This window comes from Muscardinus avellanarius, assembly GCF_963383645.1.
Source record: "Muscardinus avellanarius genome assembly, chromosome: X".
Classification (NCBI taxonomy): domain Eukaryota; kingdom Metazoa; phylum Chordata; class Mammalia; order Rodentia; family Gliridae; genus Muscardinus; species Muscardinus avellanarius.
The window spans coordinates 60,174,003-60,201,109 of NC_137792.1; the positions used below are offsets into that span (position 1 = coordinate 60,174,003).

At 39.0% G+C, this 27,107-nt stretch overlaps 1 protein-coding gene across 1 annotated transcript; it reads right to left on the reverse strand.

Annotated features, from left to right (window-relative positions):
- Positions 1–812: 812 nt before the first annotated feature.
- SLITRK2 (SLIT and NTRK like family member 2) lies at positions 813–3,350 on the reverse strand (the record flags this gene model as incomplete). Its single annotated transcript, XM_080718313.1, has 1 exon — positions 813–3,350. One exon carries the CDS (start codon positions 3,348–3,350, stop codon positions 813–815), a length of 2,538 nt encoding a protein of 845 aa, XP_080574439.1.
- Between the last annotated feature and the right edge of the window lie 23,757 nt (positions 3,351–27,107).

Below are 27,107 nucleotides of genomic sequence, written 5' to 3' on the forward strand. Positions count from 1 at the left end.
ATCCCAACTGAGGTGGCTTATAACCTCTAGTCCACTGTTAAATCCCCTTAGTTGACTTAAATAAAATCACCTAAAACAAACCCCAAGGAAAGGAAATATTTTACAGTTAAATCTATAAATTTCTAAACTACAATCATTTGATGACAGACTGATTTTTATAACTCAAACAAACTGTATGTTGACTTAATATAGCTGACATATAGCTCTATTTTACAGTGTTTTCAATTTTAAAAATACAACACATTAAAATATGTTCAATATATCAAAGCTAAAAGCAACATTTAAGTAATGTACTTAAAGTGCAAAGGCACTTTAAAACAGAGAAGTGATGCCCAGTGGCTATAGTTGGTAATTGAAGATGGAAATACCATATATCATTATTTACAAAAGAAGTTATAGTCCCAAAAGATCTTTGGAGATCTTCTACAAAATACACTAATTATTCATTTCTTTCAAAAAGCTTGCCTATTCTTTCTTCATCCACTAGAGTCTCTTTACACTCCCACACTAGAAAAAAAGAACAGAAACAAAACCATAAGAAAAACATATGAAAAAATGCATTGTAGAAATATTCATGTCCACTGATGGTTCTTAAGAAGAGATGGAAACAAAAGTGGGGGAAGAGCAATAGAGAAATAATTTAAAGAAAAACTAGCAAAAGCAATACCATTGCTTCACCCCATCTCTGAAACATTTCCAGAGTCCCCAGTAAACACCGGGAATGAGAGAACACAAACAAAAAAGCAAATGCAATGCTTCCAACAGTTCTGAGCAGCATCCTTTGATGCTATATGGTTGTGAGTGATTTCCTTTCACAGCTGACTGATTGCAGTTTGTTTTTCCAGAACTTCGAGGTAGTCTGGTTCTGATTGCGGCTTAGCTTGCAGTAAAGGATGGTCAGGCTTTGACTGCCCCACAAAGCATTTTCTGGGAGTTCCATATAAAACGGTTTTATTGATTCTGTCTTGGTTTTGGCGTCGAGATTCATATGAAGGGGCAAACTGCCTTTTAGGTAAGGTGCAAAAGTTATAGTGGACTAGGCCTGCACTGGGGAGTTCCTTGACTCTCTCAGCAATATTTTGATAGAGTAGCTCAGGCTCTCTTGGTGTGGTCTGCTTTTCCAGCAGCTCAGTGGCGCTTATTGTATATGCAAGTGTGGCTGTCTCATCTTTTTTCTCCTCCAGGTTGCCATAGTTGAACTCTGGCAGGTTTCGATAATAGGCTACTGGGTCTCCATCCTTCTGCATGTAGATGGGGTTTTGACACATCTGCCCCACAGGTGGGGGGATGTAGTTGTAGACATGGCCATCAGTTTTATCATGAGTCTCAGTGTTGTAAGACCCGTACTGTAATTGGAAGGAACTTATATCTAAGTTGTTGGCACACCTGGGAACACTTGGCACTCCCTTTCGACGTTTTAAGACAAAGACAAACAAACCAGCCCCGAAACAGACAGATAAGATAAAAACAACAAGAAGGCCTAAAATTAAGACAGAAAGTGGAACTTCAGTGTGTAGTTCAGGATAGGAACTAGGAGACACACTAAGTGACCGCGGTATATCTGTGTTGTGATTCATTGACAATATAGTCCCATCTGACAACTTTGGGCTATCTGGACAAATGGCCTCCCGTCCCAGAAATTTCAGTATCTCCCCTGCATGCTTAGCGGGAGACTCACACGTCACCTCATTGATGATGACAGGGGAATTGGCATGTTCTGTCCAGTCCTTCAGCCCCATGATGTCACAGGTGCAGTCCCATGGGTTTTCTTGCAGATCTATCTGTATAAAGGCTGGAAGCTGATCCAGAACCCCTTTCACAGGCAAGTATGAAAAATGGTTATTTCTCAGATTCAGTCTGGTGAGGGCTGTGCCCCCAAATATGTTATCAGGTAAGGACCGTAGCAGGTTGTTATTCAGAAACAGAAGCTGGAGGTTAATCAAAGCATCAAAAGTCAGGGGCTTAATTTCCTTAATGACATTATACTCTAAATAGAGATACTGCAAGCTCTGCAGTCCATCAAACATAGAAGGATATAGCACTTCAAGGTAATTTCCATTCAGATAAAGTCTGCGTAAACTGGTCAGGTTTGTGAAGGCACCTTCCTGAATGACTGCAATCCTGTTGTTTCCTAAATGCAACAAATCCAAAGAACTGTACTCTAAGAGATCATTCTTATAGACAGTTTGAAGATAGTTCCCTGTTAGGTAGAGTTTCTTTGGACTGGTAGGTTTGGGCTGCAGATCGGAGATGTTCATGAACTTCCTTTCTTGGCAGTTAACATTTAGACCATTGTCTGAGCTCTGAGAAGTGCAGACACAGCTGCTGGGGCAAGTGAGGGGCACAGGAGACTTGGTCTGGTACACCATGATTGGTCCAAAGCTCTGCCTGTCCTTTGACACAGTTACTCGGGGAGTTGGGCGATTTCTCATTTTTGGTGGCCGACTGGCTTTAGGTGCCCTGGTTGGGTTAAGAGCAGGATTCATGGTTGGTGACAGCCTTTGAACATGTGTGTCTGCATGGCTGCCCCTCTGACTGGAGTCACTGACACTTTTTCTGGGACAAAGGTCTTGCCTGGTCAGTTGGGTCACGTCTTTCCCATGCAGCCTGAAGGGAGTTTCACAAACAATCTCCCCCACGAACACAGTAATGGTGTCCAGCCAAGCCTTGAGAGGAAGTAGATCACAAGTACAGTTCCATGGGTTTTCCTCCAGCTGAATCTCCATGATTCCTCCGATGTGTTCAAGGACACCAGCAAAAGGCATTACTTTTAGCCTGTTCCCCCTCAGGTCTAAGTGGGTCAGCAGGACAAAGCGAAACACATTGCTGGGCAGTGACAGCAGAAGGTTGTCATTCAGGATGAGCACTTTGAGCTTATTAAGTTTGCTGAATGCCCCCGCTTCAATGGCACTGATGTAATTGTAGTCAGCCTGGAGGTACTCCAGGCTCTCCAGGCCCAGAAATGTGTCCTCTCGCAATACTTCTAGTTTGTTGTTATTGAGGTGCAGTCTCTTGAGAGTTTTCAGGCCACTGAATGCCCCGGTTCGGATCTCCTGCAGTCCGTTGTTACCTAGGTGAAGAGTCACTGCGTTGGAATAATTGACAAATTCATTTGGGTACAGTCTAGTCAGTAGGTTTCCATTGAGAAAAAGCTGATAGATTCGATACTGGGGGGGCTGGAGCAAGCTGACAGTTGTAAATCCTTTGTTTTCACAGTTAATGTTCAGTACATTTTCCTTCTCTTCGCAGAGGCAGCGGATCTTACAAATGTCTTTGGCAGTTTTGCGACTCTCTGTCTGTAAGATCCCGGCCACAGTTAACACACTGAGGAACCAGACGCCGCTCAGCATCTTTAGGCACCTTCACCTTCACCTTCGGTGTCAGCTCAGGTACCTACAGGCAAACCTTAAGTAGGGAGAGCAGGAGGAAGTGGGATGCAGGAGAGAAAGAAAAAAGGATGCCTGATTAAAATGGCAAAGCGAGGAGGTAGAGTGGGAGGGAGGAAAAATGAGGGGGTGAGCAACATGGCAGAATGAAATCACTGCATTTTCTGAAACTGTTTCTTCTTTTCTTTCCGTACCCACTTTTCCCCCAGCCCACCCACACAAACGTTCCAGAACACATTTGCTTGCACCTGATTTCCTGGCGGGTCTTAGCCAGCCGCGGAGTCATTAGTAGTCGAGTTGTCCTACTAATTCCAGCCCAACTCCTCCTCCCCTATGGTATCTCATAAAGATCTCAGGCTTTGCCTGTCCTGGGATCGCAGCAGAAATTGCTTTACTTTTTTTTAACTGCGCAAAAAGAGGGTGGGAAAATCATGAATCTGGGGGCTGGCTGTGAGGGTTAGAGATAGAGAGCAAAGACAGCTCGGGTGAGGGGTACTCACATATCAGGAGATGACGGGACCCCCCTCCTCTGCAGTCCGCCAAGAGTTTAGCATCTTCGGGAAGAGAGGGAGAGCAAGGTAAAAGAAGACGCCACTTTCATGGGGGGGATGCCTTGCTTTTTGTTGGTTGCTTTAATTTGGTTGGAGGTGAGGGCGCCCGAAATAAAAAATCCGGCGTGCAGCAGCCTAAGAAGCAGAGGGTTAGAGTGGATAGTTCTGCCGCTGTTGCCCTGGGGACGTTTGCGTAGGGAGGTCCAGGAGTCTGCTGGCTAGGTCAGTGGGCGACAGGCACAGCAGAACCAGGACGCGTGCTTCCAGTCCAGTGGTGGTGGCAGCAGTGTGTCTAGCAGTTTGAATTTGAGAGGCTTTGCAGGCTCCTCGCTACAGGGTTTGGGTGACGTCACAGGGGGGAGGGGGTAGGCAGAGGATCGAGGGCGCGCAGTGGGGGAGGGTGGGGCAGAAGCTTCCCTTCCCTGCAAGTGGATTTGCAAAGCTTTATTGCAGGCTGCATCAGTTAATTCTGAACTACTCCACCTCCAACCAGGCTGGCAGCAGGAGAAGCTCCTGCACCAGGATTTCTCAAAGACTGGTCTGGCTAAAGTGCTGGCACCACAAGAATTCCTAAGGCTGCTCTGAGTGGTCACTTCCACCCCCTTTCCTTCATCTACACACTGCATAAGGGCAGTGACCTGGCTATTGCTGTGCCGGGGTAAGGGTAAGGGTTATCTCAGATGCCCAAGCAAGAGTCCAAACCCTCCCAGAAAGGCGCACGTGCCTGTGTGCGTGTGTGTGCGTGTGTGTGTGTGTGTGTGTGTGTGTGTGTTGCTTGTTTGCTACAAAACTGGAGTCCACCAGTTTTCTTAGCTTAGATGCTCTGGTGCAGAGTGGAGTGTCTGGTTTAGGAGGGCCAGGAGTTCTCTTGAGAGGTTTGTGTATTACATATAGAGATTGCTTTCAGTGTAAAATAATCAATTTCTTGGTGGTAACCCACCAAAACAATATTTGCCTGAACTCTTAAAGCCAGCAGCTTAACTTGTATACTGAGATAAATAAAAATAAAACTCCCCCCCACATTTATACTTAGGCAGATAATTTGGTTTAAATGTGGGCTTTTTGCCTGAAGAAAGGAGGAGTGGGTGTTAGAAATGAACTGTCAGGATGAGCCTCAGTTGGGAGTAGGGGCACCAAGAAGTGTAGCTGAGCCCTCTGGGCTGCAGAGGAAGGGGAACCTGAAGAGAGGAAGGCACAGCAGAAAGACTGGGGCCAGGGAAATGAGAGTTAAAAGAAATTATGACCTAAGTCCCAGTGCACCTGGATTAGGATCTAGCTCTGTTCCCAGGTGTACCACTAGCTTCTGGATCTTCCTGTTTGCATTTGCTAAAGAGGGCAGATTCTGCAAGCCCTGCCAGCTCTGACATAAATTTGGGTTTTCAAATAACCTTTCAGCACATTGCTAACAGCTAAAAAATGTTAGTTTTCTGCTGTAATCATTTCCTTTTTTCTTTAATTATCAAACTGCCCACTGGATCCAGAAGTCTCCCAGTGTGGAGCCCATTTGCAAGGTGTAAATAATATTTGTTTATGCATGGAAGGACCATAGGCTGCCTCTGGTGAAAAGGGGACATATATCTGAAAAACGAAGGCATGAAACAAAAAGAGGAAAGGAATTGACCAGATGATGCAACTGCCCCACAAAACACTCAGTTTTCCTTTCCTCTTCAGCCCCAAACCTGCTGCAGGGAAAACAAACAAAAGGTCTCATTGAAATGAATCATTTGAAAATAGAAAGACCCTTGCTTTCTCCCTTATCCTTTCCTATTAAACCCTGTAAGCCCAGGTCGTAAGATTATGAGGCCCATACAAGAAAGTCTAGAGCAGTTTATAAACTTAAGCACCATTAAGGCAACCTGTGGCACCAGCAATCTCCTGTGCATTTTTCTCAGGTTTTGGCCCTTTCTCCTTTTTCTTTTTCTAAGAGAAAGGGCCTTGGACCAGGCATCAGGAGCCCCTTTCATCCCTATAATTCCTCCTTTAGCAAGATGCCTTTCCTCTTGTCTCAAATTTTCCCTCTCTGTGCCAGAGGGCAACCTGAGATGAGCCGTCCTGAGGGACACAGCTTCAGTGGATTGCTTCCTAGTGTCTATTGCAGTTCCATCATTAGATGCAAGAGAGTGATGCATTGCAAGCACAATTTTTAAGCTTCCCTTTTTTACCAAAGGGATGTTTTTTCTACGTGTTTCTGAAGATTCAAATACATTGTTCCTAGAGAGGTATGGTTTATTCATTAAGTCATTCATAGGACAAACATTTACTAATTAGGTTAATATTTCATTGATGTGAAAGCCAACATAAAACCTGGACAAAACCTTAGAAATTGGGTTTATTTTAGAGATGAGGACATTCCTCAAGGAGGAGAAGTGCTGACTTGGTTAAGTTCAAGAAACTAAAATTAGAAATAGAACATAGGGTTTCTTCATCCAAATCCAGCAGCTTTCCAAAGGACCTATCACTATTTCCTGTGAATTAAAAAAGAATTATCCACCTAAACCTCCATAGCAGTAGTGGTATGTTATGTAAATATGTTTTTTTATTTTTAAGTAAATTGCCAAATATTAGTTTTAGTTCTCAAATACCATAATTCTTTTAAGGGAATTGATGCTGCTGCTAGTACCCTTGATGATAGAAATTATTCTTGCTAAAAATTTCAGTGGGAAAGAGGGAGAGAGAACAGACAGAAAGAGAAGAGACAGGAGCCCCATGGCTCTTGAAATTCTTGACATTCATAAGATGTGGTAGACTGGCTGGAGGAAAGGACACCAGACACTTTGGGGTGGTGTGGCAGGTCTTCTTTATACAGCCAGTTTCCTGCATAGCTCGGTTGACCCTTTCACCACTGCTTCTAACTGTGAGTGTCCACAGCCACTTTTTGAAACAGTTATTTGCAACAAAACAGCCTCAAACCCGATAAGCACGTTTAAGGAAGTTTCATTGGTCCTACTTCTCCGGTAGAATGGCTGCAGCACCCTGCTAAGAGTAGACTTGAAAGGAGATTGAAAGGTTTAGGGTGAATGTGTAGCTCAATAGAGGCAAGGAAGAATTCTAAAATAAGGAAAATGCTCCTATCTTCTTTAAGGCAGAGGAGGCTTAAATGCGAACTCCTTGTCCTCAGCCTCACTTGCATGTTAATAGAGCAGAGCTTGGCTCCTGTCGTCCAAGCTTCCAAGGGACTGGGAGGGTGTCCATGGGCAAAATCCCATCACCATCTCAGCTACTTTTCTAGCTATGGCAGGATTGGGAAACCTGCAGGCCTAGCTGGGTGGGGGAGGGCATTGCGAGTCCGCAGCCTCCTCTCAGTCTCCCAGGCTGGCAACCTCAGGCAAAACCCGTTTGCGAAGGACTCTTTTGAGAGATCTGGGGTCTCAGTGAGTCTTCAGTTTTGGGAAGGGGACACTGACCACTAGCGCCGCCCTACCTGCCTTCCCTTTAAGCAGCTACACGCATCAAGCCCGGCCGAGGGCCCCAAAGCCGCGACTGCCACTCGCGTTCTGGGTTTCTCTTATGGAGCGGCTTGGGCACCGCGGCTGGATGGCTGGATGGAACCTCCTTGGAGCCAAGCCGCAGCTCGCTAGTGGGCCGCCCCTGTCAGCGGTGACTACTGGACTGTGCGACGACCACACCCGCGCGAAAGGTCCGGGGCAAGGAAGCCCAAGAAGAAATCAAGGGGAGAAGGCAGCAGCCAAGGCACTGGGAGCGATGCTAACCTCGGTGGATTTCGCCCAGCCTCCCCACGTCCGTCCTCTTTCCCCCTCATCCCCGAGAGGCAGAGGGAAGTTGACCCAGTCAACCAGGCATCTCCGAATTTTCAGAACTTACCGAGAGAGCTTGCTGTCTGTATCTTCCTCCGGAGGTGCTCGCAGCATCTGCGACTCTGGAGGCGCAGGAGCCAGCACAGCCAAGGACCAGAGAGGCCCCAGAACAAGGGAACTGCCGGGTGCGCGGGCGGAGCCCCCAGGGCAGGCAGATCCCCACCGGAGCAGCTTTCCACCGGGCAGCACTTCTGGCAGGAAGGAGGGAGGGAGGGAGTCGAGAGGGAGGAGGAAAGAAGATCAGGAAAGAAGAGAGGGGAAGCAAGGAGGGAAGAAGGGAGGGGAGGGCTGTAGGCTCCTCTCCCGCAGATCAAATGTCCTCGCTCTACACCCGGGAGGGGGATGTACCAGCCCACAAAGAAGCCGCTGCTCCATTTCTCCGTCAAGCGCTGTGGAGCTCTGCTCTTGCCTAGCTGCCCCTCTCCCTTGGAACTCTGCCCAGCGCTTGCAGCTTCCACCGTGAGCTGCAGCTTAGACTCGGTCAAGTGAAATAAGGATGGCACTCGGTCTGTACCATATCCGAAGGGAAACTAAGACCACTGGGTGGAAGTTACCAGCATATGAATAAGCAGCCAACCTTCCAAGCTGGACACCCTCCAGGACGGCTCCCTCCCCTAACTATAAAGCACCCAATCATTGGAGTTCACAGACAGATATTTAAGGACCTCCTGCAAGGATGGTAAACAAGGAATTCACATATAATATAAAGCTGAGCTAGACTTCCCCAAATGTGTTAAGGAACACTAGCCCTTATAAACATTCCAGTCCCCATTTTAACATTATTTTTATTCTTCAGGATGTTCCTTGAGTCTACTAGATTCTTCTTCTTGCTTTCCTTTTTTTTTCTCTCTTTTCCCCCCTTGTTTCTTTTCCCTCTTATACGTTGTCCAGGTTGTGACTCTAATTAAAAAAAAAATAAAACGTTCTATGAGTCAATGGAGTTCAAAAAGGCGGTGTGGGTTATGCCAAGAGTATTGAAGTTCTTCAGACTTGCTTTCCCTGGGGCCTCCCTTCCGTTTTCTTCTCTCCCAGAGTATTCAGGAAAATTTCAGTTTTATTAATATAAACCAGGAATAAAGAGTTCATTTAACACCACCAAGACATTCCCCCATATATCCAGGAAGATAGACCAGCCTTGATGGATGTTACCACAGCCCCCTGTCCTGTCCTTTCCTACTTCTGTCAGAATCTATCAAACCCTAAATTCTTCAGAATATTCAGAAGCTTGGTGGTGGAGAGCAGAAAAGAAAACAAGGAATACAAAATTAGACTAAAACTTAGCTTTGGAGCTAATGAATTTGTGTTAGTATTTGCCTAGTTTTCAAGGTTATTCCCCATACATTCCAGCCAGTTTCTCACAGCATTGACTTCTACCTCATCCCTTGGGAAACTTTTATGCTTCTCTCTCCCTTCTCTTCTTAGCTGTCTGTTTAGAATGATTTTCTAAGGAGATTATGCTATATTGGTTCCTTTAAAGGGAAAACTGATAATCTTACATTAAGAACATACAGAGTTTGCTTTAGTAATAATACAAAGAATTTTTATAATGTTATCTCTGGGTTTTAAGGATCATTATTGTTTCTTTTATTCCATTCTTGAGGAATGTTGTTTTTGAAATTTCCCTGTGATTCAGATAATCAATTTCAGAATAACATAGTTCTCAGATATGCACATGGGCAGGCTACTTACATATTCAGAAATGTTGCACTTCTCTTTGAATATCCATATTTATGTAAAACATTCAGTGTACTGTTTGCTATAGATAAAGCAGTGGTATGTGCACATCATGTTCTTACTAACCAAGGGCAGTTAATGCTGTTACTTCTCTGTCTTTACATTTCTGACCATGTCATCTTTTCATGTAGTTATTTAATGGGCACTATAAACAACGACAAAGCACAGAGCTAACAGGCCATTCAAATACAGAAATAATGAGACAGCCATGCTGACAAAAGGAGACAGTTTACTGAGAAAGGTGTTGTGTCTCTAGCTAAAGGAAACACACAAAAAAGCAATAACTTGTATACAGATTAGATTCAAAGAAAAATATCAATGATGGAGCTGGTATTTTATTTTGATCCAGTGAACCCATACAATAGTATATGGCATGCATCAATTTTAATTAGCCTCGTAGGCAATTCTCACATGCTTACTAGCCTTCAGAAAGCATTTAGCAGCCAGTCTTTCCACATGGTACCACAATGATAGTAAGAACAAATGAAAAAGACAGACTTTTCTTTTTGTAAGCATAACATTTTCAAGTAGGTGGATAGCTTTTCTGAACAGTGCCCTGAATGTATACACATACACACACAAAAAAAATGAGCAATACAAAACTTTCAGTGAGGGTTGTTGCATAGATAATTATAGTAGAAGAGAGTGTGGAAAATTTAAATGTACCAATTTATTTCAAAGCTGCTTTATAGTGACTTTTCTAAAAGTTATTGTGTTAGGATGCATATAGAAATAAACTTTTGTTAATTATTAAGAATCAGATTCTTAATTTTTGATATAGTTGTACTGTAGATGTATTTCTATGTTTGTGTGTCATTTTCTACTATAATGTTGGTAAAGGACATAGAGCTTCCTATTGCAATGCCAGTGAGAAAATGGATAAGTAAAGTTAATGTTTTTGTTTTAAGATTAGATGAAAGACAGAAATTTCATCAAGGAAAAATAATTTTAAAAAGGGCTTATGTTTCTGAAATGATGTAAATGCTCTCCAGTTACTGTGCAGTAGTAAATAGTTCACCTGAGAGTGTTTTTGTTCACCTTTTCCAAATCTATTCAGAGCCAGAAGTCTTCAAGAAAGAAAAAGGAAAAATCAGAAACTTCATGCAGATTCAGTAATTCTAAGACAGATGTGATGCTTTTTCAGAGAATACTGTGCCTTTTGAACCAAACTTTTCAAATAAGAGTTTCACTTGACATACACATTTCTAAAGAAAGAAATGCGACACAAAGAGAACATGCCCTTAACACCAGTAATTATAATTTAAAGGATATTGGTGACTTTGGTTCCTGATACTATTGAAAATGTAGATATTTTAAGATCGATTTTAGTAATATTGATTACTTTGGCAGGCACTGAGGTTCAATAACTTTAGTGTGCCAGAAACCAGAACAGTTTTCCTTTTCATAAAACACATGTCCAAGTCCTTGGAGTCCAATGACCTGAGTTCAAGTCCCATCCCTGCTACTTCCTCAACATGGTTCCAGAGCAGGCCTTGCACCTCTTTGTGTTGCCATATGGGGAACTGGTCACTGGCACCTGTCACATGAAATCCGCAAGAACAGGATGTGTACAGAACTCTTGATTATTGTGAGGTGGCAGAAAAATCTCGATCCAAAGGATTCATAAACTCACTGTCTAAAATACACAAATTAAGCCAGTCATGGTGGCACAAGCCTGTCATCCCAGCATTCTGGAGGCTGAGAGTAGTTGATCGCAGTTTTCAGACACCTCAGCTACTTAGTGAGGTCGTCTGCAACTTAGTGAGACCCTGTTTCAAAATAAAGAATAAAAATTAGGGCAGAGGGTGTAGCTCGGAGGTCGAATGCCCCTGGGTTCCATCCCCAGACCTGCAAAAAAAAAAAAAATTATATAAAATGTAGTAATGATAATGAGAAAGCAATATTTTTATTTTAGTTGAACCATAGAATCAGGATTATAAAAACTTTATGGTTACAGTATAATTCTGTGTAATATCAAATAATCCCCAAAACTTCAAAACTTTCTATAATTTTCCCAGATTTTTCTAATAGTTGAATATATATTCATGTCAGTTTCTCAATATCAGTGTTATTGACATATTGGACTAGATAATTACTAATGTTGAGTGGGCTGTCCTCTGCAATATAGGAAGGTTAGCAATATCCCTTTCACTATGTGTGTACCTTTGTGAACGTGCGCGCACACACGTATATATTTGTGTTTAAAAATCTTACTTTTAGCAACTTTTAGCATGACGGCGCACTCCTGTAATACCAATACTTGGGAGGCTGAGACAGAAAGATCTCAGGTTTGAGGCCAGCACATGGCAATTTAGGGATACCTTGTTTCAAAATTAAAAAAAGTAAAAATGGCTGAGGGTATAGGTTAGAGGTTGAAGCAGTAACACAAAACAAAGTAACACTTTTACTTAAGAGTTAGACAATTTGAAAAACAACATGATGTGCATTATGACTTAATGAGCCAGCAGAAGCCTTATCCCAGGCTGTTTTATATTCTATTTTGTTGTCTCTAAGACACTTTGCAGGTTGCTACCTCTTGTGCTCCAAGTACCATCAGTGGAAGCAGGTTATGCATATTGGGGATCCTCTTCTGGAGAAATATATTTTAAATTATGACTCAGCACAGTTACAGACTGAAACAAAAGTTTTCAGAAACAATATTGCCTTCATCAAAGCCTTGAACTAGGATATATTCTGTTGTAGTTGACTTAAGAAATTGCTGGCCATGGCCTACTAAATGGATTTGAAAATACAAGCACACTGGAATAAACAGGAAATGAAGGAAAATGGAACAGAAGAGAGAAGGGGGCAATAGAGACAGAGAAAAAGTATGGAAATTGAGAGTGTAAAAGTACATGTGGCACAAAGTTACAGAACAATTTATGGTGCTTAACCAGTTATATCAAGTATCTTTTAGCAATAGCTCCCATTCCCTAAGTGTTCTAGATTTTCCCCTTTATTGGTGAGTCCAGTGATTCATCAGTAAAAAACATATTTAAGCTTACTGGACTTGAGAGCAATATACATAGTAAAAGCTACAGATTGTGCAGATAAGGCCTAGGACACTATTAGTAGATATTTCATTTATCCTGACACATTCTATACGATTAATCTCACTGCAACTGGAAGTTTTATTTTGGTCTGGAGTTAAAATCTAATGTGCTTAGAAGGGAGCCAAATTTATTGGTTTGACATTGCACTTTATTGGAATAGTATAATGCAGTTGAGCCTCTGTAGTGAGTTCTGTTGGTTTTATTTATGTATTTATGTTTGACTATTATAAATATATGGTAAGATGTGTGCTGTGGTAGAGAGTTTAAAGCTGAGTCTACTGGAATATGTGAAATGTCTGCATGCAAGATGCCTGGTTCTAAAGAATTACAGCCAGTAGAGTAGCTACTAAGGAATTGCATTAAGTATTTCTGTTTTTTAAAAATGTCATTATTTGTGAAAATGACTAGTTTATTAATATTAAGAATGGAAAAGATGACACACTCCAGATCTGCCCCAAAGTTGTAATTTGCACAGAGTGAAGAAAGGTTTAGAAATTGTGAGTTCAGAAATGAAGTAACATCTAGAATGTAAATAAAATCATTCCAAGTAATAGCTGAATATAGCATTCAACCATTATTGCAAATCAATGATTTTTTTTCACCTTGAATCCTGATGACTTATTATTCAAATGTGATGGCAAGCTTTTTTCTCTCTATAATTTTTCATAGCCCAGGCAGTTCATATTTTCATAGCCCAGGCAGTTCATAAGTGACCTTACAATTGCAACTGGCACACAAGTCTATTCACCTGATTAATGCAGGTAAGGTCACCTCTAAGTAAAATATAATAACCCCAAGACATATGTCAAATAACTTTTCATCTGTCTATGGTCTTACTAAGTTTCCTAGGTAAGTTCCAGAGAAACCTATATATATTCCTGAAGTTCCCCCAGAAAAAAATAGCTTGAAGTTTATCTAGATTGGGGAAAAGAAGCTCAAAAGCATCACTTTGGGATATACTATGAAAACCATGACAATCCTGTAGGCATAGTCATCACCAGGGTTTTCCTCCACCCTGGGCACAGACACAGCCACTCAAGTACTGGAGTGGGTGTCACTTTATTAATATTTGGAAAAAAGAAAACTCAAACTCATTCCGTGCTATATATCATTGCTTCAGAATAATGTCTTCAATATGCTGATCCTTTAGCTCTTTATGCATAGATTTTTGTTGTCAATGCCAGGAAATGGCACTTTTTGAACTTGACTATTTATTTATAATAATTTGAATATATTGAATTGCTTTATATAAATATACTTTCAGTAGAAATACCAGTATCTAAGAAAATATGTACATAACTGTTAAATCACAAATACTGGTTTGCAGCAAGGAAGCAAAACTGTCAAATTTATCTCTTTATAATTTATTTATTTCTTCTTATAATTTCTAAAATCATCATCACTCAACCTACCTCATACTTTTAATTTTTTAATTTTTTATTATTTTTAAAATAATTTTTATTGAACATAAATGGTATACTTTTAAACTATATTTGGTAACCTCTCCTCCCTGCCCCCGTTTTCCCTTCCCCCCTCCTACCAATGGTTGTCCAGGTTAACCATGTCATATTCATAATTTTACACATATTCAGATGTAGAACCTCATTAATCAAGATCAGCCTCCCTCCTCTCCTATCTTTCCATTCAAATTTTGCTGATATTTCCCCTCCATTATTTGGAGTCCCACTGGTATCCTCTGTGTTTCCTAGTTTGGGCATATTAGAGGAAACATATGTACCATCTCCTTCTGTGTTTGGCTGATCTCACTTAACATAATGTTCTCCAGGGCTTTTCATCTTTTTGCAAATGATATAATTTTGTTCTTCTTTATGGCTGAATAGAATTCCATTGTGTGTATTTCCCAAAGTTTTGATATCCATTCATATGTTGAGGGAGATCTGGGTTGGTTCCATATTTTGGCTACTACAAATTTTGCTGCTATGAACATAGGTATGCATATGTTGCTGTAGTTCTCAGAATTCAGCCCCTTTGGAAAGATACCCAGGAGTGGTATAGCTGGATCATATGGTGGATCTATTCCCACCTTTCTTAGGAATTTCTACGCAGATCTCCATAGTGGCTGAACTAGTTTGCACCAACAGTGTAAATGATTTCCTCTTTCCCCACATGCTTGCCAGCATTTGTTGTTGTTTGATTTCTTTATGCTTGCCACTCTGACTGGGGTTAGATGGAATCTCAGAATAGTTCTGATTTGCATCTCCCTGATGGCCAGTGATGTAGAACATCTTTTCATGTATCTATTGGCCCTTTGTATCTCTTCTTTTGTGAAGTGTCTATTCAGCTCATTTGCCCATTTCTTGATTGGGTTGTTTGTTTTGCTAGTGTAGAGTCTTTTGAGCTCTTTGTATATTCTGGATATTAGCCCCCTATCAGAATGGTGGCTGGTAAAGATCTTTTCCCATTGTGTAGGCTTCCACTTTAGGTTGTTGATAGTTTCCTTTGATGAGAAGAAACTTTTTAGTTTGATGCTATCCCACTTGTTTATTCTTGCTTTAATTTCCTGAGCTTTGGAGGTTTTGTTGAGAAAGTTACTGCCTGTGCCAATATGTGGTAGTGTTGAACCTATGCTCTCCTCTACTAACTTCACAGTCTCAGGTCTACTTTCTAAGTCCTTGATCCATCTTGAGTTGATTCCTTTGCTTGGTGAGATATAGGGGTTTAGATTCATCTTTTTACAAATGGTTAGCCAGTTCTCCCAGCACCATTTGTTGAAAAGGCTGTCTTTTCTCCAGCGTATGTGTTTGGCCCCTTTGTAAAAGATTAATTGACTAAAGATGTGTGGATTTGTTTCTGTATCTTCTATTCTAATCCACTGGTCAGTACCTCCTACTTTTTAATAAAATAAGCATTGCATAACAATTTTGGATAATTCTGGGTCCCTATTGACAAGGTATAGTTACATAGAACTCAAATACCATGATTAACTTAAGGATATGAACTGAGTTGGTCTGATTTATATTGACAATATTGGAGTGTACTGGACTCTAATGAAATTGTTAATTTGTTACCTCTACTGTAGCCATTACTCAAATTTACTCTTTAACTGTAGTGGTGATATTGATCCCAGGCCATCTGGTTTACCAAATGCTTCTGTACTAATTTTTAAGTTAGTTATTTGGCTAAAATACGATCCTAAAACACTGATTAAATATAACTACCTACAAAAAGTAAGACATTCCAACTTTTTAATGCATTTTTAGTGTTTATATGCAATAGTACATCAAGTAATTAAAAACTACCATGATATATTACTATAAAAATAATTATATGTAATCCTAGCATTTGGGAGGCTGAGACAGGAGGATCACGGTTTGCGGCTAGCCTCAGCTACTTTGTGAGGCCCTTTGCAACTCAGTGAGACCCTGTTTCAAAATAAAGAATAAAAAATGGGGCTGGGGGTGTAGTGCAAATATAGAAAGGCCCTGGGTACTATCCCCAGTTCCGCAAAAAAAAAAAAAAAAAAACTATGCAGAAAGATATCAAAATATGGGGACTACAGTTAGTGACTTACAATTAAACTGAAGATTTATGAAGTCACTTTCACACAGGTTTAGTCATTATCTTTCATTGGAATACTAATATAATAATTCTCCTTTAAGAATATTCTATTTGCAAAATGTCAGTGATTATTTTGGGCATAGCTGCTGACTAAAAGAATTTGGTAGGCTAATACTGTGTTTGGTGTATGTATATGTCTACTCTCCCTCTCTGCTTTCTGTTCATGTTGATTTGGGGATTTCTTCATCCACAATTAGAGGATTTTGTCAATGAAGCAGCAGCATTCTCAGAAAATAATTACATATAATGGACCAACACCACAAAAACATTTCGACAAGGAAGATGCTATATTGATAGTTGCTTTTACTGAATTTTCAAGACTGTTAAAGTGATAGATGTGGGAAAAGCTCTGGATTTAGTTTACCGTACTCAAATTTCCTAGGCCAATATAAAGTAGGTATATTTCTGGGTTCCAGTGAAGACTCACTGAATTGAGAATTCTGGGATAGAGTCTGGGAGTGGGATTTTTATTATACTCTCAAATGAATCTGATGTAAGCTGTAAGATCAATTTTAGTACAACTTATTTTACAAATGTGGAAAGTGGTGCTTAGAGAAGTAAAATGACTTATCTAGTTACATAAGCAGAGATAAGGGTAACTCTCACATCCCCCAAGTCTCATGGAAATTCTTCTATTTAGTTGTTTGATGTTCTGATATTTTAGTTTTAGAATTTTGTTTTTCATTAATGATCAGCATTAAAATTTATTGCAGCACAATATACCCTATTTATGAACCATTTTACAATAGGCTTGTAAAAAGTGCTTTCTTGGTCAGTCCCATAAAGTGATAACCTTTTATTTTCAAATTCTTTTGACTAAATGTTTATTGCTATCTGAGTTTTGGAATAAACTATACAAAATGGGATAAAATTCTTGATAAATACTAACTTAATTAAAAAGTAGCACAGATCTCAGTATTCTGTTTGAAAAGATTCACCTTATTATTGGCACATAAATACTAAAGCGCCAAAATTAGTCTGAAGTAGCATACTTACCAGGTTACCATTTATGAGGTCTTCTGAATAAATTTGTGGATATTGTAGGGAATACAAGTTCAATGACAGTATATTTTTTTATTTTGCTTTCTTCTTCTTTCCATATTTTTGAGTAAAGCTAAATCAACCTTTCAGAATACAGTACAAAAGGTTGGGTTGCGGACACTATCCTAAAACTCTCTTGACCTTTAAGTGTCAACTTCAAACAGATTTCTGCTAGAAAATTTTGAAGATAAAATAGAACATCTAATTAACATTTAGAAGAAGAATATATATATATATATATATATATATATATATATATACACACACATATATTTCAAGTAAACTGACCTGTATTTTAACTACAGGATCTATTCTCTACACATTTGTAAGTACTTTTAATTCCAAATAGGTATTATGTGTACACACCCAAGGCAGAATGGGACCTAACGTCTTAGACTTAAAAAGGTGAATTAACTTAAAATTAAACAACATGTTTTTTTGAAATTTCATTTGGAATAATCTAATACTGAACCAAATATATATGATTAACAAGTACCAATTAGTCAAGAAAATTATAATTGCTAATGACATTTTCATCTTCCATCTATATTACTGGAATTATTTTCAAGGAGATCAGATGATTCCATTGGTGTGAAGTACAGATAGTAAAAAGCACATGGTTTCTGGAGTCAGATACGCCCCAGTTTGAATTCTAGCTCAACCATCCAGTGAAGAATGAAGTATGAGTATGGGTAAATTATCTAAATTCTCCTAGGATTCTGGATTACTTGTTTTGAAAAGAATGAATACTGGCCTAGACAGTTTGGAGAGGGAATATTCACCCCCAAAGCTCATGAGTTCATGTGCTGATATCATGAGAGGGGGCATGGCTGGAGGAAGTAGCTCTCTGGGAGCATGATCTAGAGGACTACAGCTATTCCTGTTTCTTTCTCCTTCCTGAGTGCTTTGAACTCAGCATTTTTCATTTGCCACACCTTTCTGCCATAATGTCCTGCATCACCTCATGCCTGGAGCAAGGGGGCCAACAGAATATAGACTGAGGTCTCTGAAACTGTGAGAAAAAGCAAACTTTTCCTCCTGTAAGTCATTCTTATTAGGTATTTTAGTCACAGTGATACCAAGCTGACTAATATGCCTAGTGAGGACTGTCATGAGAAACATAAAAAGCATACATCAAATGTTTCCTATTGTGCATTTGTCAGGTGAAGAAGGAACCATATTCTCCTCCCACTGTCCTTAGTGTGAGCCATAGAATAAGGAATTCCATTCTTCCAGAAATAATAGGAAGATAACCAGTCTTTCACCCCTTTCTTCTTTCTCTATTCCTCTCTCCAAGAGAGATGTGATCTTTTGGATGTGGGAAAAAAATCTAAGTGTTTAGCTCAGTAACTCAGTACCTTCTGTGTTCTTTCTTCTGGGGCTACCTACCTCTGAGTACACATAGCATCTCCTGGTATATGGTAGGAAAATTTAACTTAGAAGGCTTCACTAGGAAGTCCAATTGTGACCACAGATGAAAACAAGTTGCTGAAATCAGTGTTAACTCGAATGAAGATAGAATGTGATCTCTGTCTATCAAAAATCATAAGTAACTTCAAGGAAAAAAAATCCCAAATTCCCCAAAGTAGGCAATTAATAAATTATAACTATTGTTATTATAGGAATTTGTAATTATACCTTCATGCATTATATAGTAATTTGATCTATTCAATATACAAAATGCCTATAACAGAGAGAACTCCTTGGGGGACATTGCTGTATATTCAGTTTATTAATTAGGAGAAAAAGGCCATTAGTTACTTATCTATGTGCGTAGCATAATCTGAATCATAGTTTTGTAAAAATGAAATTATCTTTATAACTTCAAATTAAAAAGAAATGCCAGAGCCAGGTGCAGTAACACGCCTACAATCCCAGTACTTGGGAAGCTAAAACAGGAAGATTGCAGGTTCAAGGATAGTCTTAGCAATGTTGTGAGGCCTTCAGTAACTTAAACCATGTTTCAAAATAAAAATGAAAAAGGGCTAGATATATAGCTTGGAGGTATAACACCCCTGTGTTCAATCCCCAGTACCACACACACACACACACACACACACACACACACACACACACATACACGGAAATGCTAGGATTGGTGCTTCCTTGAGGTAATTCTGTTTTGTCATACATTTTATGCATTATTTTAAGCTCAGAAAATGCCAAATATATCACAAATAACTTGGAGATAATATGAATTAATAATCTTTATCATAGAAAAATTTTACTCTTATAACTTTCCTGTTTGTGATAATGAGGATGTGAATTTAATTGCCATTTATGTGACATAAATAATCAGCGACAGAACACAAATATATGTATTCAACGGGAAAATATTAGCAGTAAGATATTTATTCTTGAGAGGTCCAATAAGCTTTTTTTATTTGATAAATAAAAGAGCAGAAGAATGAAAAAAAAAAGAAATCCAAGAAAAAAAATACAGAGAATAGCATAGCAAATCCATGGTTTCCATTATCCAAATTCAATTTTAAAAATATTTAAAGAAAATATGAAAAATATTAACATAGAGATAAAGAAAAAGATAAAGGTCAACTTGGCCTGTACCTTATCTTTTGTATCCCACTTCCATCTCTTTCACCTTCCCCCAAAGGCAGATATGTTTATGTGTATAATTCCAGCCCTTTTTGTATCCCTTTACATATATATCCATGGACAATATACAGGCTTGTTGAGAAAATTAATGTATATGTTGTTACCCATTTTTAACTTAATATTAGATCTTTACCTGTTTAAACATAGTCATCCAACTCATTCAGCATAACTGCTATAGAGTAATGTATACATATATTGTCATATTTACTTATTCCCCTATTCTCAGACATCTAAGTAATTTCTTTAACTAATAAAAACAATACACATTCTTATAAGAACCTTTTCTTGTTACCTTGTATTCAATGTTCTAAGTAGGTACCATTTTTCTTCAATATGGAAGACTCCAATTTTACCCCTTTAGTGGATTTAATATAATCTGTAACAATGTATTTGTTTATTTTACTTACTGCTTACTTTTCTTACTACCTCCCTCACTAGATTGATCTGTATTCAGAAAGTACATTGTGGCTGTTCTTCACCAATGCATGTTTATTCAGAGACTGTCATGGAGCATATACTCAGTAAATGCTTTTTGAATAAGTGAAAGTAATGGGAATAAAAAATTACTCTTTCATTAAGATGAATTATCTGCCAGAAATCTCCTTAGTCCTTCATGCAAATAGACTTCTAGTGAAACTGCATCTCTTGTTAGCTAAAAATATGCAGATTTGGCATGTAGCTTACACTTGAACTTGAATTTCTCCTGTGTGAAGTATAATTTACTAAGAGATCAGACCCCATGTGGACATGCCATTTTTCTGAATCCTGGAATCACTGGTAATAGAAGTGATTATCATTCTTTGTGAATATATAGTCCTCAAGAAAATGAACCTTAAGATGACTAAAAGCTACTGTGGCAGATATTGCTAGTAACCTTTCAGTGTTTGCTTTCCATTGATTGCTTTGTAAATGATGTCCAATTTTTATTCTAGTGGATTGCCTCCCTGAATAAAGATATCATTCCCAAATATCTTTGTAGCTAAGGATAACCATATAATAAACTTTTTGCCAATGAGAGTAGAAGTGGCATGTGTTAGTTCTGGGCAGTATCCATAAAAAGTATAGATGAATGCCTTTATAGTGCTCTTCTTGATCCTATTCTTACAACATTTTTTTTTGTTGCTGGTACTGGGGTTCCTGGAAGCCCTTCTACCTCCGGGCTACACTTCCAGACCTACTTTTTATATTTTTATTTGGAAAAAGGGTCTCTTAAGCCATCGTGGCTGGCTTCAAATCTGCGCAATCCTCCTGTCTCCACATCTCAAGCACGGGGATTACAAGCGTGCGCCACCACGCCCGCCCTACAACATCTTGAACTATAGAGATTATAACTACCCTATAGGATAGGAGAAGGATTCCTAGAAGGTACTTGGATCTCCCAGGACTGTGTGGAATCATAATACCAGCCTTCAGTTGTCTACCTCTTAATATTCTTTATTTAAAAAAATTTTATTGGTGCATTGCAGTCATACATCTTAATGGTGTACAAGATGGTAGAGACATACATACATGCACATCCCCAATTCCCACTCCATTCCCTCTCCACCTCCCTCCTTCTCATGTTTGACTTACTGATTGAATTTGATATGTTTATGAATGCACATCATGTACATTAGGGAATTTCCCTCTTCTCCCTTTCCATCCCCCTCAAATAGGTTGCCTTATTTGCTCATCTATGGTTTCTCCATCTTTATCTAGAGTTCTTTCTATGACCCTTTTTCTCCCTAGCAATAGGGAGATCACCTGATTTTTTACTTTTTGTGACAGACTAATCTTACTTAGCATAATGTTCTCCAGTTCCATCCATTTCCCTGGAAGTGTTGTATTTTTATTATTCCATTGTGTACATATCTCATAGTCTTTTAATTCATTCATCTGTTGATGGACCTTTTGGTTGGTTCCATAGTTGGCAGTGGTAAATTGTGCAGCTATGAACACAGATATGCATGCCTTAGTTTGATAGTTTGGTTTCCATTATTTTGAGTAGATGCCCAGAAGTGGTATTATATGGTAGGTTCCTTTCTATTCTTCTGAAGATCCTCCATGGGTTACTTGGAGTTAACAGGGGGATCCAGAAGGTCAAAGAACAAGCAGCCTGATCTGGGACAAACTGACTCTTTTAGAGCAGAGGAGGGGCATGCACACATCACCCTTTACCAAATACCATTTTTACCTGTGGCTTTTGCAACATGCTGTGTTCCTGCCCCAGCATGGCATCTTATCTTTTGGATAAGAGCCATATTGTCTTTTTACCAACTTACTACTTGAAACAATATAGCCTATTTGCTTTGTCAAGGCTGTGTTATATTTTTCTAGTGCTTTGGATTTAAAGTTTCATTTTTCCCCACTATTGTGATTTTTTTCCTTATAACTGGGCAGTGAATATATCACTTTCTCAGTATGCTTCTCTTTGTTATTTTTGAAATAAATTTCTTAAGATGCCAAAAAATAAATACTTTGTTAGTTCAATGTTTGTTTTATTCTATGTTATTTTAATGAATATATATTTCTTCAACTTATATTTTGGTGGTACTGGGGATATAACCCAGGGGCCTTCTACCTCTAGGCTACACTTCCAGACCTATTTTATATTTTATTTGGAAACAGGGTCTTGCTAAGTTTCTGAGAGCCTCACTAAGTAGCTGAGGCTGGCTTTGAACCTGTGCGATCCTCCTTTCTCAGCCTCCCAAGCTCAGGGATTACAAACGTGTGCCACCATGCCCCGCAATCTTTTTCTAACTTTTTAAAACCAGTTTGTAATGGTCGTCCTTGCAGTTAAAATATGCAAGAGGAGGGTCTTTACATCTTATAAATAAACTGATCTTTCTTTGTAATTATACTTGTTTTAAGTCATGATGCAAATTAATGAGAACATTGTGTTTAATTTTCTAGTGCTAAATGACTAAAAGTAACTGGAATTTACTAATTGAGCTTGCTTCATGATTCAAATCTTATTACCATACTCTAGATGTAGTAGGTTGAATATTTGTTGCTAATACAATATACTGTATGCAGACTTACTAATGAAAAATGCAGCAAAAATAAAAGGCTACATTAGTAATGGATAATAAAGTCAGAGAGATTCTAAATGATGAGCAGTATTACAGTTGCTGAGTCTGCTACTTTCCTTAAATTTATCCTTTAAGGCTTCACTGATGTTATACTATGGAGGTTTTGATACTACTTCTTCTTTTTCCTTCCTGTATTAGCTAACCAGATATTTAAAGATTATATTCAGAAATGTACTCAACTATAAGTAGAAATGCATGGCAAGAATAGTCCATTGGCTTTTCCTAAAATGAAGAGAAATATTTCTAGCCATTCAAAAACCAAATTTGTTGAATACAAAAGAAAAGTCCAGTGAGCTTGAACAAGTTCCTTGGGAGACCTTTTTGACAGTTACATGTACAGTGGCACAGAATTGAGCTAGTGACTTGGTATGATTTGGGAAAGAATGGCTATACCATTTTTATTACTCTCCCACACTTAGTACCTCCCCATTAAATCGTTTCTTAAGAAGCCTCTGGAGCTGTGTGCCTAGTGTAAGGCAAAAAATTTAGCCTGCCAAGTCGATAAGAATTCAAGCAAGAAAGGATTGGTCAGGTCCCTAGGCACAGAACAAATCGTAGAATAGGCAGAGATCAAGCTAGAGGTATAGTTAGATGGAGAGTTGGGGGTTGGCAATGTAGTTCAGTGGTAGAGTGCATGTTTATCATGCTTGAGGCCCTGGGTCTAATACCCACCACCAGCTTCAAACACACACACACACACACACACACACACACACACACACACACGCAGAGTCAGCAAAATTAGATGCTGATATTATGATGGAGAGCATGTAGGGAACATGTCCTGAAAAAATTAGAACTGAAATATTTATCTTGGAGGCAAAGTAGTTTCAAATATTTTGGCAGACTGAGGCAGGATCCCCCCCCACCAACAAAAAAGTCAGAGTAGGAACCATGGGTAGGTGGCACTCTGTCTCTGAGCATAAGAGAGAAATAGAGTAGCCAAGCATATAGACTTTGGGATTTGGGCCCAGGCCCCACCAAATCTAATTTCTAATACATTTTGAGTTTTCTTTCATAGCTTACAGCAAAATTCGTCTTCTCAGTATGTAAAGGGTCAAAGCCTATTTGCACTGAATGTCCCTAGTAACCAAGAAGGTCAGTGGGAGCTCTGTCCTTTACATAACCTCCAGTACCCATTACATAAGATGACACCACATTCTCTGAGTGTATTATTGAATGATGAGAATGAATTTGGTAAGTGTTTTTGAGCTCCTTGGGGAATAATTACTTGTCAGGATCATTGTCACCCTCCTCTTTAAACACTTTTCAGTTCAGGGTCCAAAAATACCAAGGTCTATCAAGTCTCATAAGCTACAACATTGGAAAAAAATTTAAGATACTATGTTGGGTGGGTAGGTAATGTAGTTCAGTGGTAGAGTGCATGCTTAGCATGCATAAGGCCCTGTTTGCATGAGGCCCTAGATTCCAACCCAAGCATGACCAAAGAAAAAAACAAAACAAAACAAAATAAATAGCTAAACACTCTACCACTTTAGCCTAGTAGCATCTTAGCTATATGAGAAATGTATTGGCAATGCTACTGTCTCTGACATTCCCTCCACCTCTAATTCAGGCCTTATTCAAATATCCACAAATATTTGAGTAAGTTTTGGCACTAGGGATAGAACCCAGGGAAATTTTACCTCTGAGATATGGACAAGAACCCTTTTATTTTTACTTTTGTTTTATTTTGAAACAGGGTGTTGCTAAGGTGCTGAAGATTTCACTAAGTTGCTGAGGGTGTCTTCAAACCTGTGATCCTCCTGATGTATGTTGGCTATTGTGAGAGATAAAAAAAGCAGCATGAGATAGTAATTTCATTAAGGATTATTCAATCATGGGAGAGAGACAAAATATACACCCATATATAAATAACAATACAAAGAAGTATGTAAATAGGTGCCCCAAAATGTAGCAGCCCATTAAGTAGTGTGATTTGGAGTTATACAAAATCTTTAATTTGAAGATAAAAGGATCTCTAGGGTTTATAGAATACTTGTATAGTATTTATATGAGAAAAGTTATAATAGAATATACTCAGTTATTTGAAATACACAACATTCACTATATATAAGGCACTATTGTTTGGGGAGGGGGACTGGGGATGGAATCCAAGGACTTGAACATGGTAGGCAAGTGTACTACCATTCAGATATACTTTTAGGTCCAAGGTACTCTTTTGAGTATTACAGAATTAGTATTTTTAATTATTACAGCCACTCTGTGAGGCTGGACAAATAATGAGAAAATTAATGCACCGAGAGGTGTAGAAACTAATGTATGTTGTACAGCTGAGTAATGAAGCTGGGAGTTGGACCCATTGTTCTGATTCTAAAATTGTGCTACCTACACTGGTACCCAGCAGTGACTATCAAATTCAAATGTCCTAAAATTAAATAAAACACCAAGTGCTGTGTACATGTGTGTCACTATAACTATGAACTACATTACTATGTAAGACTATAAAGGACCAATAAAACATTAAAAACAAAACAAAATAATGAAATAAATTTCTTCATTTACACTGACCATATTTCATGACATTAACAGCCACATGTGGCCATTGGCTGCTATAGTGGCAACATAGATATAGAACATTTCCATCACAGAAATTTCTGGTGGATAACATTTGTCTATGATACATACATTTAACCTGTCCTCTATGCTACCATACTTGGTAAATGGCATGCTTAAACATGTGGAGGGTGATTTGCATATTCACAAGTCCTTGCATAGATAAATGGCTTATACTAGAACAAAAAGCAGAATACAAAAAGTGGAGTTTGGTCTTGAAGGCCAGATAGGAAACTAAACTGTTGTGTGAATAACCACAAAACTAATGACTTAAAGCAGCACACATTTATTACCTGAGTTTCCCAGTGTCAGGAGTCTAGGAATGCTTAGCTTGGTTCTCTCCTCAGTGGCTGACAAAGCTGCAACCAAAGTGTCAGTCAGGCTGAGGTCTTATCTGAGACTGAGGATCCTCTTCTAAACTTGTTGTTTCATGGTAGATTTCAATGCCTTGAGGCTATAGACCTGAGGCCCTCAGAATTTATCTTTGCTGCTATTACCCATCACATGGTCCTCTTCCCAACATAACAGTTTGCTTCTTTAAGGTCGGCAGGCTTACAGTCTCACATGAGTAGGTCAGATTCACCCAGGAAAATATCCTTTTTTAATTACTTTTATTTTTTTAATTTTTAAATTTTTTATTGGAGCACTATAATCTCACATCATAATGTTGGTCATGTTAAAATGATGTATATTCACACAGTACTTGCCCTTCTCAACTCTTCCCTTTTTCTCTCCCTTCCAAAAATGAGTATACTTTTTGATTGACTTAAGTTTGACTGATTAGGGACCTTAATTAATGATAAAATTCTCCATCTTTCCTTTGTAATAGTATACATAAATACTCATGTAAGTGAAATTTCATCATATTTTCAGGTTCTGCTCATCATACTCAAGAAGAAATAATTTATGTAATTTATACATCAAGAATTTTGTTTTCTACAGTTCAATGAGTTTTAGAGATGGAAAAAGAATTTTTTTTTTACCCGAGATTGAACCCAGAAGCATTCTATCTCTGATCAAATCCTTTGGCCCTTTTAAAAATATTGTATTTTGGAGGGGCAGCGGGCAAATAGGCCATGTATTCCTCTGAGAAACCCTGGGCATAGGATTTTGGCTTAATATCTGATTGGGACAACATATGGAAACATTTATAGCCATGACTTCCTACCAAAAATATGAGAGAAGAGATGGACCAAGATGGTGAAGACAGCAGCGGCAGCCATTATTTGAAAGAGGTAGATAAATACAATCCAACCCGCCTTGAACTGTTGGAGAAATCTCCCCCAAAAAAGACTGCTCCTGTCCCATATGCTCAGGAATTCCGGACAACATACTATGTAAGAAAAATGCTTGGAAGGAGGGCCAAGATGGCGGCATCAGCAGAGGCCAGTATCGGGGAGAGGCAGGTAAATTAATTTTAATCTACCCTGAACTTTTGAGGAAATTTCCCCGAAAGTATACTGCTCTTGCCCCACATCCTCAGGAACTCTGGACAACATACCATGTAAAAAAAATGTTCAGGAGGAGGGCCAAGATGGTGATAGCTACAGCAGCCAGTAGATTCATTTTAATCCACCCTCAACTTTTGAGGAAATCTCCCCTAAAGTAGACTGTACCTGCCCCACATGTTCAGGAACTCTAGACAACGTACTATGTAAGTAAAATGTTCTGGGTGCTTCAGATGGAG